Consider the following 13,767-nt stretch of genomic DNA (forward strand, 5'->3'; position numbering starts at 1 on the left):
TATGGATCCGGAAATAGATAGGATTCCCAAGAATACTGCAGGAGTATATCCTAGATCTAGATAATTGGTGGATTTGAACAAAGAATTAGGATTAGTAGATGTATGGAGATGCCTTCATCCACAGGGCAGAGAGTTTTCTTTTTACTTCAATTCACATAAATGTCATACCAGAATCGATATGTTTTTAGCCCCCTCGCTTTTTTAAAATTCCATATCATCCTGTAAAACAGGTAGTATAGCAATTTCCGATCACGCTGCTGTATATATAGAAATCAAGGCGAGGAACAATGGGAATTCCCCTCGGCATTGGTGTATGGACACCTTCTTGATGAAAGATAGTAAATTTGTAAAGTACTTCTCTCAAGAATTTAAAACTTTTTTTAGACATTAATTCAGGTAAGGGTAGCAACCCATCAATGAAGTGGGAGACCATCAAAGCTTACGCGCGAGGTTTGATCATATCATACTCAGTGACCCAGAAAAAATTAAAGGGAGAACAACAGCGTCTGCTTGAAGCTCGCTTAAAAGCAGCTGAAACAGCATACACTGACAGACCTGCTGTTATCAAATTACAAAGGATTACGGCCCTTAGGACAGCTCTAAACACCACGCTTACCCAAACGGCTAAGAGGGAACTATTATTTGCAAAACAAAGGTTCTATGAATTTGACGATAAACCTGGTAGATACTTAGTATTTCTTGCAAAGAAAAAGAAGGCCCCTCAAACAATCATGTCTATTAAGGAAAGTACGGGAATTCTGACTCATGATCATAAAAGGATTAATGCAATCTTTAGAAACTTTTATTCTGATTTATATAAATCGCAGGATTGCGAAGACAGGACTAGGAGGATGCAGTCATTTTTTAAAAACATGACCTTGGACTGCAGATGCTGGAGATCAGAGCTGAAAAATGTGTTGCTGGAAACGCAGAGCAGGTCAGGCAGCATCCAAGGAGCAGGAGAATCAGATTCCTGAAGAAGGGCTTATGCCCGAAACGCCAATTCTCCTGTTCCTTTGATGCTGCCGGACCTAACTCCGGAACAGGTATCGGCCTTGAATGCTCTCCTAACAATCCAAGAAATACTTTACCCAATCAGGCAACTTCAGAGCTGTAAGGCATTAGGCCCAGTTGGCTTTCAAGCTGAATTCTGTAAAGAATTTACAGGAATATTGGCTGGTCCACTTATGAACATATATAACTATTCATACAGTCAGGGTTGTCTCCTGCCTTCACTGAAAGAGGCAAATACCTCTCTTATCGTTAAAAAGGAAAGGATCCAGAAGATTGTGCGTCATACAGACCAGTATCCTTGCTAAATGTAGATTTTAAAATCCTCTCTAAAATGTTAGCATTGAGGCTAGAAAGGGTAATGCCACATATCATAAAGGAGGATCAGACGGGGTTTATTAAGGGCTGTAGATCATCCAATAATGTCAGAAGGGTTTTGAATGTGATTTGACCCTGCCATCAGGGAAAGATACCAGGAGTAGTAGTCTCATTAGACGAGGAAAAGGCAGTCAACAGGGTTGAATAGTCATATCTGTTTTACACATTGGAAAAGTTTGGCGTTGCAAAGGCGTTTACCAAATGGGTCTCAGCATTAGATAGTAACCCCAAGGCAGTTGTGATTACCAATGGATTAGGTTCGGATAGCTTCAGTGTGGATTGGGGCTGCCGTCAGAGATGTCTTTTCTCACCATTGCTATTTACGCTAATAATTGAACCACTAGCAGAAGCTATACAGGCTGACTCTAGTATAACGGCCCCGAAGATTGGTACAGGTAAACATAAAATGACCCTTTATGCAGATGATGTTCTTCTATTCCTCAGTAATCCTTTGATGTCCGTGCCTCACTTAATCCAAGTTATTGATACATTTAGTGTATTTTCAGGCTACAAAATTAATTTCTCAAAATCAGAGGCTATGCCAATGGGTGGCCTTGCTATGATACCCCACTTAGTGGACGGATCCCACTTTCCCTTTCGGTGGTCCCTGGAGGGTTTCTTATACTTCGGCTTTTTTATTACCCCAGTATTTGGTCAGTTAATCAAGGCTAACTTTGTGCGTTTACTGGAAAGGGTAAGGCAGGACTGCCAGTGATGGGGAGACCTTCCAATTTCCTGGCTGGGTAGAATAATACTAATTAAAATGAATGCCCTGCCCCGTCTCCTATACCCTATGAGAATGCTTCCGGTGATGCTGCCGAGGCTGGCACTATGTAAATTATATGGCTGGTTGGGTTCCTTTATCTGGAATCATAGACAGCCCCTCATTAAGCTGAAGAAGCTACAGCTTCCACAGGCAAGGGGAGGATTGGACTTCCCAGATTTTAGGAAATATCAGTTAAGTTCCCTATTAAGCTACATAGCTGATTGGGTCTTGTCTGACCCGCAATCAATCTGGCTGGACATCGAGGTTACTCAAGTAAAATGCCCACTTATTAACCTTTTATTTTCAGACAAGAGGAAAATCATTACGGACCACTGTAAAAACCTTATAATACTAAACACAATTAAAGCTTGGAATATAATGCGGCAAAATGAGGGCAACTCACATAAAACATCTGGCTGTGCTCCGATAGTGGGAGCATGGGGATTTCAACCGGGATTTACAGATGTCACTTTCAAACTCTGGAGATCCAGGGGTATCTCATGTTTAGGGGATCTCTTTAAAAAGGCATCCTGATGTCTTTAGAACAGCTGCGTCAGAAATTCGGATTACCTAATGGAGACTTCTTTCGATACTTCCAAATTCGAGACTACATACAGAAGACCACATTATTGGATAGTCTTTATAAATCAGATAGAGAACATAGAGTGCTATGGCCAATGGGGGTATCTTCCGTCAGCACTATTTATCATTTACTACATGATGAATTATCGGGAGATATGGACAATCTGCTTAAAACACGGGATCAGGAATTGGGACTGGAAATCTCTACAGAAACGTGGAATGACATTTGGGAAAATGCCAGAAGAATCACCATCTGCAACAGAACTCAGGCCATTCAGTTGAAGACGCTTCATTGGGTCCATATAGCACTGGATCAATTGGCAAAATTTAACGCAGGAGCATCTCCAATGTGTCCCAAATGTAAAATAGAGGTGGGCACTCTTGTACATTGCTTATGGACCTGTCATAAGATCCATAGATATTGGACTAAAGGAGCAAGTGCTCTGACAGAAATCTTAAGAACAGAAATTAGAGTGGACTCTGTATCTCTCTGTATCTCTCTTAGGCTTTTCGAACTTACCCTCCCTGGATATAGAAAATATGGATTATTTTCTATTCTCTCTTTCTGTGCAAGGAAAAATATTTTGGTAAACTGGGTGGCTGAGGGCCCCCCTGGACTTTCAAATTGGCACAGATTAATCATGGAATGTATTCCCCTTGACTTCCTTACAAATATGGTGCACCAAAAGACCGCATTATTCCATAAAATATGGCAGCCCTTCTTGAATTACATAAGTACACATATTTCGGCCATCCTAACAAGGGCTTTTATTTAATTGAGATGGCAAACCTGGCTGGTTCAGGGCCCCATGGGAGAGGAATCCCGCACGAATATGAGTTTTGTTACATTTGATGTTAATATATTCCGAGCATGTATCTCACTACCCAATTTCTGTGTTATCCGTCATTTTTTTTTCTCTTATTTGAATAACATAAGAGACTTAATTATACACTCTGGTTAGTTGTAGGTTAGATTAGTAGTTAGTTGAGTTTTGTTTTTTTTCTCAATATTTTTCTTTTGTTAAATTGTGGTTATTATTTATTTAAGATTTAATTGTAAATCAATGTTTATACTTGGGGTTTTTTATTTGTAAACTTAAAAATATGTTAAATTTTCAATAAAAATATCTATAAAAATGCATAGGATGTTAATCATTAATTAAATACACAAATGAGAATTTGCAATTGTCTTACCAAATTTTCTGTTCTCATCGGTTTATGTTGCCAGATATGTTGCTAAGTTTGTGATGGCTAATGTTATGGTGATGTATATAGATAAGTTGTTTACATTAGTAAGGTGCAGATGCAAAATGATTTTATTATTTGTATCAGTGAAAGTAATTGTGAAGTTGTTGTCACTAATGAAGTTCAAGATATATTCTATCACAAGTTAAGACCTGTCATTCTAGTCATATACATATCGTTAGTGAGTTCATATTTCAGTCAATTATTTTTGGTTCTATTGACTCAATGTGTCTGCATTTTCCCGTATCAAAGATGACTGGATTATCAGGGGTTTTGTACATCTTTTTATGTAACAATTGGTGACAGGTGAGTATAACGTGATGTAATATTTTTATTTAGGTCCCAGGTATGAAGTGATTCACACAAAAGTTAATTTATTTTCGTGAGAGAAAAGACAACAGAAATGAAAAACTAATCCAGGCCTTAAAATGTCGAGAGGAACAGATAATGTCGATGTAAGCAGGTTGATTCATTTAGCAGAATGCATGCAGCACTAGAGGACATAGGTTTGAAATTAAAATGCCTCAAGTGAGACGAGAGATTAACAGAATTTCTATCCACTGACAGCAGTATTAGATATTTGAAACAGACTCACAGAAAAAAAGTGGTTAATTAAATCCTTCAGTGATGATAAAAAAAAACTGTTTAAGAATAGGATTTAAAGACTTAGATCATCAGGTACATCAATGCAATTGGTAGTTCTGCGTTCTTAAGACCTTAGAAATGTCATCTAGGGAAAGCAATTAATTGGATTGGAATAATAAGAGGTGTAGCTTTGATCAACTTTGTGTGCTTTTGGTGAACTATCTTTAAGGGCTGGGGAGCATAATTGGCATTTATATTCTGTGGAAGGAATTGACTAGATTAGATGAACAGCTTGTTATAATTCCATCTTTTCTCATGTGATTTTCTCATATCTAACTTGGTGAATTTTAAGTGTGAATTGAATTTGAAAACCTTCTGAAAAGGTGTCATTGCTATTATAATCGAGTATAATTGAATTTGAAACCATTGCCTGCTTCCCCTGTTTCTGCTGAGAAGTGATAACAAAGTAAAACGAATGTTGCCAGGGTTGGAGGATTTGAACTACAGGGAGAGGCTGAATAGTCTGGGGCTGTTTTCCCTGGAGCGTTGGAGACTGAGGGGTAACCTTATTAGAGATTTATAAAATCATGAGGGACATGGATCGGACAAGGGCTCTTCCCTGGGGTGGAGGGTCCAGAACTAGAGGGCATAGGTTTAGAGTGAAAGGGGAAGGATATAAAAAGGACCTAAGGGGCAACTTTTTCATGCAGAGGGTGGTGCATGTGTGGAATAAGCTACCAGATGAAGTGGTGGAGACTGGTGCAACCACAGCATTTTAAAAGCAACTGGATGGGCATATGAATAGGAAGTGTTCAGAGGGATATAGGCTAAGTGCTGGTAAATGGAACTAAATTAGGTTAGGACAATTGGTCAGCATGGATGAGTTGGACTGAAGGGTCTGTTTCCATGCTGTACATCTCTATGACCCTAACTATAGTATATTCAAGATTTGCTGACAATAGCTATATTGAGGTTTGAGAAACAGAAAGTTCTCCCAAATGCTGATGAGTAAAAGGGCACAAGCAAATTGTTTGAATATAATCAGTAAGGAATGATCTGCAATCTGTAAAAGAGTCAACACCTAATAATGATTGTATTGATCATTTCAGAATGATGTATATTTTTAATCATTTTCTGTTTTAAGGAGGCAGAAGAAGGTGTATTAGCCAAGCAGGCTGATGTGGAAGGGATTCTGTTAAAGGCTCAGCACTTCTCAAAGGAAAAGCCCATCCCTCAACCATTAAAGGTAATATCGCCTTGTATCCAAATGGTTTATTATTGTAGATTTGTAAACTTCTAATCATTTATTTTAATCATGCAACTTGGACAGCAAGATGTTACCAGTTGAAATAAGAGCATTCAGATCAAAATGTTATCTGCTAAATGGTGACTAATTCAAATTTAATTTGAAAACATCGTTTTAATATGTTGTCTTTGGGGAAATAATTTAGTGTTGGAGTAAACTCAGTAACTATTTGATGAGTAAGTACACCTTTCCCTTTGCTGCAAAAGGAGAAAATGAACTAGAGTACAACAATATGTTAAGTTGACATTTAAATACTGTACAATGTTCACTTTTTCTTATTTCCGGTGAAGATTGTATTATTTTTCTTTCAATGTTTAACAAAACTCAAGCTGTTAATTCTTAGAACAGCTTGTGTGAGGATGTTAGACAAAAATAATTGGAACAAAACAAAACACAGCAAAAGCAGCTCAGATCATTGACATTTTCAAAGAAACTGAACCCAGATAAGTATCTGGTTGAGAATAAAAGTTTCTCAGAGATTGAAAGGTACAAGCAATGATAGACTGGAAAATATATTTTGTTCTGTCCATCCTGTCACGTCTAAGTGAGAGAAATTGTGCATCATGATAAAGAGATTCCTTGTGCCACCCAAAAGCTAAGAGTTCTCTTAAGAGGGATGGAGGGAGACTGAGATCCTAACCAGTTCAGGGAAAGGAGAAGGGTATTTCAGACATTCATCTCTGACTCTCCTTAGAGGATCACAACTAAAATTGGAAATTACTCTGGTTCTGATTAGTGTTGTACAAAATGTATCTATTGTGCAATGTGATTTCTGCTCCAGCCGGTAAGCAGGTCCAATTTTTTATCATCAAATAGGGTCTGGCTGGGATGCTGGAGACCAAATTAAATTAGCGAACAGGTAATGGTTATGTTTTAATTAAAGGATAATTGGCTGCAAACAGAGCAGGGCCTGGGACGTAAGGGTACATCAGGGCCAGATCTCTGGAGCACCTATTGTGCTCAGGTCAAAGCCAGGCTGCTGCATTTGAGTTGGCATCCAGGGGCCCAGGCCATCAGCAGCATGGGCTTATCATTTCTATGCCTACCCCTTGTAATGGATCATGTGTATGGGGAGCAAGGAATCAGAGTGTTGGAATTCTGTGATACATAAGTTGAAATAAATCACTGCAGAACGGTGCATGTTTGGACTCTATCTAATTTCCCATTTAAAATCTGCTCTTTGACAAAATTCTCTCTCTAGAAATGGATGAAGTTCTCCATTGAATAAGTTGAGCTGGGGCAGGGAAGAAATGCTAGTTGGAGGGCAGCAGGCCACAGCTGAATAGAGATCAAGATGTTTTTATGCTGAACATTTAGGTGATCAAATAGAAAAACTGAAATGCCTGGCCAGGTATACTATATATCTGTGGTTTATGCAGCTCCTTTCAAACCTTCTGCTTTAAAGTCACACTATGTTTAGCTCTATTCTAATAACAACTGAGGAATGGATTCACTATTATGGTGAAGAGAGAATTTGTCTGAGAATGTGCTTCACATCAATTGGTTATTTTTGAAGAGTATTCCCTGCTCTAATGTATGAAATTAAGCAGCTAATTGGTGTATAACAAACTTCCACAAAAGTTAAAGGAATGACCTCATAGTCACTGAAAAACCACAAGTGTATTCTGTTCTGAGTGTCATTTCATCAGCTTAAGTTAAGAGAAATGTCAAACACATTTTCAGAAAAATGGGATCTGTCAATAGTGATAAATTCATTATAAACTTATAATTGTGAAGCAGTTAATTACAATCTGTTATTGCAGAAGCTGTTTATTCCAAGAAACAAACAAAAATGCAAAAAAATGCAACAATGAAAAAAAAATGTTTAATTGATTTGTTATGAACTGAAACATGTCTCTGATGAAGTAAAGTTTCTGAGGCAGTGTGTCTACTACTGTAGAGATGTTTTGAGACTTGGTGACAACATGCTGTCATTACGTAAGAAGTCCATCTAAATATTTAGCAATTCTACAATTCAAGACTAGGTTAGTCCTAACCTGCATCTATTGTAACTGAACATTTGAAAACACAGTTTGTGCCATATAAAATGTTTCTCATGCTAAATATAGCACTAATTGTCAGTTGGAGCAGGTACAGTATTCTCAAATGCCATGAATATACAGTGCTCAAATTAACCAGCCTGCAGAATCGTTTTGCTATTTATTATATTCAGCTATTTCGCAATGTTCAAATAGTTTGCTGTGTTGCAATCCCAAATGGCAGCTAATATTTATTCTATCAGTGCTACAAATGCAAATTATCTGATCACTTTTCACTTTGCTGTTTGTAGGACCTTGGTACTCATAAAAATACTGTCATGTCCCCCTGTCTTTTTCTTGTTACAATCTTTCAGTCTTTTCACAATATAAGCATGATAATAATACCTCTCTCAGATACAGTCACTGTTTCATCCCTTCATGTTGCCCAGGGCCCTTGGGCTTTGGTAAATCCTACTTTGCACCATCTCCAAAGATTGGCCCATCTTAATCAAGGTATTTTTCAATGTATAATTTCAGTTGCATCATACTGTAACTTGTTGCTATAAATTCTGTGCCTTTTATTTGTCCTCCACTATCACCCGATGAAGGATCGACACACTGAAGGCTAGTGTGCTTCCAATTAACCCTGTTGGACTATAACCTGGTGTTGTGTGATTTTTTATGTTGTACACCTCAGTCCAATACCGGCATCTCCAAATCATTTTAAATATGTTTCCACACATATATTTGAGTTCAGGAAGGTAAGATCTTGAAACAACCAGGATATGGACATGCATCAACTCATTTTGATGTGATAAAGAATTTCTTATCTTGAAATTTGTTGTGAAAATGTGTGAGTAAAAAGAGTAAAATAAAAAGGGGGATAAAAGGAAAAATGGTGGAACTCTAAAACAAAAAGAAAGATGCTGTAAGTAATTGTCCAGGAAGAAAAAGTAGGTTATGGTATTTCAGATTTGTGCTGTTTACCCCGTTGTCTTAAGTCTTTTTTTATGAAGAGTTAGTATACCAATTACTGAATTGGTCATTGAGAACTTGAGATGCCCTGAGCGTGTGAAAGTCACTATGTAGTGTAACTTTTTTTTCTGTAACGAAGGCTATGTTACATGACAAAAAATGTCTATGACAGTAGGTTACAAAATATTGTTTATGCCAAAACCATATCCATAATTTATTTTTAAACACTCATTAATAAATTATCCCTAAGTACAGCATACATAATTTTGAAAGACCATAAAACAAATGTCCAAAACACATATTTGTAAAATCATGATGATAACAAATAGCAGCTAGAATGGGCCATTTGATTCCTTGAACTCTCTCTGTCATTTAATAAGATCATGGCTGATCATATATCCACACACCTGCTGTCCCCATAGCCCTAGGATCCTTCATTGATCAAAAACCTGTTTGACTCGGTCTTGAATATAGTCGATGAATTAGCTTCTATTGTTGTTACAATTTGCTAACTTGAAAATAACCCATTTTACCTGCACTCTGTTTCCTGTTAATTAACCAATTCTTTCACTATACTACTATCTTACCCTCAATATCATAAGCTCTTACCTAAAATATATGGCACCTTTTTGAGATCTTTTATAAATCACAATGCACTACTTCTGCTGGTTCTCCTTTGCCTGTCCTGTTTGCTCTATTCTCAAAAAACTTGAATAGTATTCTCAAACATGATTCCCCTTGTATAAAACCATATTGGCTCATCTTTATTACATTGTAATGTTCTAAACCTCCTGCCAGTAATTTCAGTATTTTACCAATTAGCGATGTTACTGGTCTATACTTTCCTACTTTCTGTATCCCTGCGACATTGAACTGAGTTGTTAGATTTGGGATTTTTCAATCCACCTGGAAAAAAACTTTCCAGAATGCAGAAACAGTTCTTCCAGAGTATATATTTGATGGAGGGTTTCCTGACGCTATTATCTTACTTGTCATGTGTCACCAAATGTGAGTTCAGCTTCCCATATCAAAACTACTTCCTGATCATCATGCATGCCTTACTCTAAGTCGATGTTAGATCAGCTTGTTATTAAGTAAATTAATCATCTTGTCTTTTCCAAGCAATTGGAAGCATCTGTTTGTTGCCGTTTTCCTGCAGAGATGTTTCAGAGTTGCTCTTTAACAGCTGCAAAAGATTATGCCAATTCATGCTCTGTCAAGAAGAGAAATTTCAATTAATTTTAAAAATTAGTAGCTCACAAATGCCATTTAAAAGCCTCTAACTAAAGATAAAAAGTGAGAAATAATTTATAAATTTCCTATATCTATGCTAATGTCCTCCTATTGTATGTGCAGGCTGCACTCAGCAATTTAGTTAATTGCCACCAACATACAATAAACATAATGATGTGATTAGGATAAATCATAAAAGCTTTTCCTTGTTACAATTTTTCAGTCTATTTACAATGTAAGCATGATAATAATACCTCTCTCAAATGCAATCACTGTTTCCTCCCTTGAAGATGCCCAGGGCCCTTGGGCTTTGGTAAATCCAACTTTGCACCATCTCCAAAGATTAGCCTATCTTAAGGTAGCTCCTCTGTTGCAAACTTCTAGAACTCACCTTAAAGGTGTTTCCACATATATATTTGAGTTCAGGAAGGTAAGATCTCAAAATAACCAGGATATGGACATGCATCAGCTCATTTTAATGTGATTAAGAATTTCCTATCTTGAAATTTGGTGTGAAAATGTGTGACTGAAAAGAGCAAAATAAAAGGGGAAAAAATGGTGGAACTCTAAAACAAAAAGAAAGATGCTGTAAGTAATTATATAGGAAGAAAAAGTAGGTTATGGTATTTCAGATTTGTGCTGTTCACCCCACTGTCAAAGCTCTATTGCCCTCGGTCATTTTTTTTAATGAAGAGTTTGTATACCAGCATGAGTATTTGTCTGGTATTTCTATTAGTCTTAACGATGAAAAAGTCCTAACATAAAAAAAGTTGCTTGACCTAAGCAAATATAATGTTTCTGTTACTATTGTTATGTTGGTGTTCAGCTGATTAAGTCTCAATGTCATCAATTTTCCAGCCAGCATATAACAGTGAAGAACCTGTTAAAATTACACCAGCAAACGTAGGACACCTGTTAGCATTTCCCAGTAATCCCTGTGCACAGTCAGCAGTACATTCATAAAGCTGATGGTCTCTTACAGACACAATCATTACTTAGAGCACTTTGAACTATCCCAAGGTGCACATTTGCACACACACTGCTCAGCAAGACATTGCTGGTGCTTTGTTACAAACATGAATGAAAAAAGTTGGTTGTTATTGATGTTCAGCATTTATACATAAAATGCCTCAGGAAATTATTTGTTGAAGAAAACAAGAGGTCGATAAATGTCAGTAAATATCTGCCATTTACCATCTCATCAGATGGTGGCTGAATAGTCTGTGTTATTAGTCTCAATGTGAAATGAAGTGATAGGGAGAGTCAACTTTGTCTCTGCTACTAAGAAGATACAGACTAAAATGTAACCAAGAACAGATCTTGGACAAACCTGAATTCTTGCAGCTATTCAAATAGTGGTTATCTCTCAATATACATCTGCATTGTTAATATCTGATCCTCAAACTCTGAGGAAAACAATTGACTTGTCCAACATAACCTGCTAACTACCACTCTAACCATTGCAAACAAAGAATCTAGCATTTTGTGCTGCAATGTACCAGGTTATTAAGGTTTATGTTTTTAACTTAATATATTATAGGGAAAAATTGAAGACCTAAATTCTGACTGGAAGAAGATTAACACACTACTATACGACCTGAAGCAAAGATATCAACCTAGTGTTCGTAAGTTAAATGCTATATTTGTGATCCACAATGGTGCTTAGTGGCAATTAGATCATCTGCTGCTCATAATTATTAAGGATCTTGTTAAGTGTTCATAAATTTTTAAAAATGTTTTCTGTGTATGCCAGATCATTGGTAAAGCAGATAAGTTCCAGTTTTGAACTAAATCTCTGTGCAATGTTCAAACATTACCTGGGTCTCTGGATTAATAGTTCAACGATGATACCATTGGGACATTGCCTACCCAGATTGAGATGGTTGAGGGTCTAAACAAGGCAGTTTATTATACAGCTCTGCACCCAGTGAAAACAGCTCATGAAGAGACTGCCTCGTTGGTCACAGTTTGCTCTCTAGATTTCCATGTTATACAGTCAGGCAATGTTTGCTGGCACCCACAACTGCAGGCAAGTACACATGTGCACTCATTTGAGAACATGTGTGTGTGTGTGTGTGTGTGTGGTCCCAAAAGCCATATGTCATCACATTGAAATTACGTGTGATGACTGCACATATGCAAGTAAGTTCACATGATATTGAAGTGGGGTTCAAAGATGGGGAGAGGGGACACTGGACAGGGGAGCCCCCCCAGAGTGAGGAGCGAAGGGGACTCAGAAGTCCAGCGTAGAAGCTGGTGAGGAAGCCCTCCATCCTCTGTCTCCCTTCATCCGTGCTGCCTAAACATTCTTAAAAGTATTGTCTGTGGGCTTTATAACCCCTTGAAGTAACCCAAAGTTGCATATCACAAGATATCATGCACTTAGCATTCCTGCAAAAAACTATATTGGGAAGCAGCAATGCAAATCAGCTTCTGTGATGATGGCAACCCTTTGGATCAGAATCTGATGTAGCAAAACACCTCAGGTTTTCAGTGATTAGTTAGACTCACCTTTGCACACTTCAACTCAAGATCTTTTTGCCTACAAGTTTGCTGATGACACAGGCAGATTATGGTGCTGTGGAGAAATGGGGTACCTGGGATCTGAGTAAACAGGGCAACCAGGTTTCTCCTTAAACAATAAGATTTAAGAGTTAGAAAAGATACAAAGGAAGAACTGAAGGAGGTTGAATGAGACTAAGTAAATTCAAAGCCAAATCAGTAAGTGAAATAAAAAACCATCTGGAATTAAAATGGGGCGGCATAGTGGCTCAGTGGATAGCATTGCTGCCTCACAGCGCCAGGGACCCAGGTTCAATTCCTGCCTCAGGCGACTGTCTACAAGGAGTTTGCACATTCTCCCCATATCTGCTTGGGTTTCCTCCGGTTTCCTCCCATGGTCCAAAGATGTGCAGTTTAGGTGAATTGGCCCTGCTAAATTGTCCGTAGAGTTCAGGGCTGTATAGGTTAGATGTATTCATCAGGTGAAATACAGGGTAATGGGTCTGGATGGGATACACTTCGAAGGGGCGGTGTGAACATGTTGAGTTGAAGGGCCTGCTTCTACACTGTATGAATTCTAATTCTAAAAGTCTCATGATGACTGTGAATTTGTTGTTGATTGTCGGAACCACCCATCTGATTCACCACTGCCCTTTCGGGAAGGAACCTGCCATCCTTACGTGGTCTAGCCTGCTGCATATGAACCCAGCAATGTGGTTGACTCTTGAGAATGTCCTCTGGAGAATTAGGGATGGACTACAAATGTTGTCCTAGTTAGTGACACTTTCATCCCGTGAATGAATAGCAACAAGATTAGAAGGAAAGAAAGATTAGATAAAGAAAGAAATATTTTTAAAGTTAACTTAAAATTTGAAACCCGATATAATAGCAACCAGTACCTGTAACAGTTAATCTGTGTTTTCAGAGTTGCTCCTAAGCAGTAATTAGTATTTAAAACAGGTGTACAAATATTTATGCTGGCAATGACGTGCCTTGCCTATTTAAACGGCAAGTTCTTAATTAAAAACAGGGAGGGTAAAAATAAGAAGAGAAATTGCTGGAGAAACTCAGCAAGCCTGGCAGCATCCAAGGAGAGAAAGAAACAGAGTTAACGTTTTGAGTCCAATGATACTACTTCAGAAGTGATCGGAGCTAGGAGAAGGTTGTATTTCTGATGGTGATGGGTGAGGAGGGAAAGGAGTGAG

General features: G+C 37.9%; 1 protein-coding gene across 7 annotated transcripts in view; it reads left to right on the forward strand.

Annotated features, from left to right (window-relative positions):
• dmd (dystrophin) overlaps positions 1 to 13,767 on the forward strand; it is a 1,983,095-nt gene that overhangs the window by 1,484,879 nt on the left and 484,449 nt on the right. For all 7 annotated transcript variants that reach the window (XM_060833515.1, XM_060833512.1, XM_060833514.1 and 4 more), the window contains 2 exons: positions 5,712 to 5,813; positions 11,601 to 11,685. In XM_060833515.1, the coding sequence (XP_060689498.1) occupies positions 5,712 to 5,813; positions 11,601 to 11,685 (187 nt within the window). The remainder of the gene's footprint in view (positions 1 to 5,711; positions 5,814 to 11,600; positions 11,686 to 13,767) is intronic.

Source organism: Hemiscyllium ocellatum, chromosome 12 (genome assembly GCF_020745735.1).
Source record: "Hemiscyllium ocellatum isolate sHemOce1 chromosome 12, sHemOce1.pat.X.cur, whole genome shotgun sequence".
NCBI lineage: Eukaryota > Metazoa > Chordata > Chondrichthyes > Orectolobiformes > Hemiscylliidae > Hemiscyllium > Hemiscyllium ocellatum.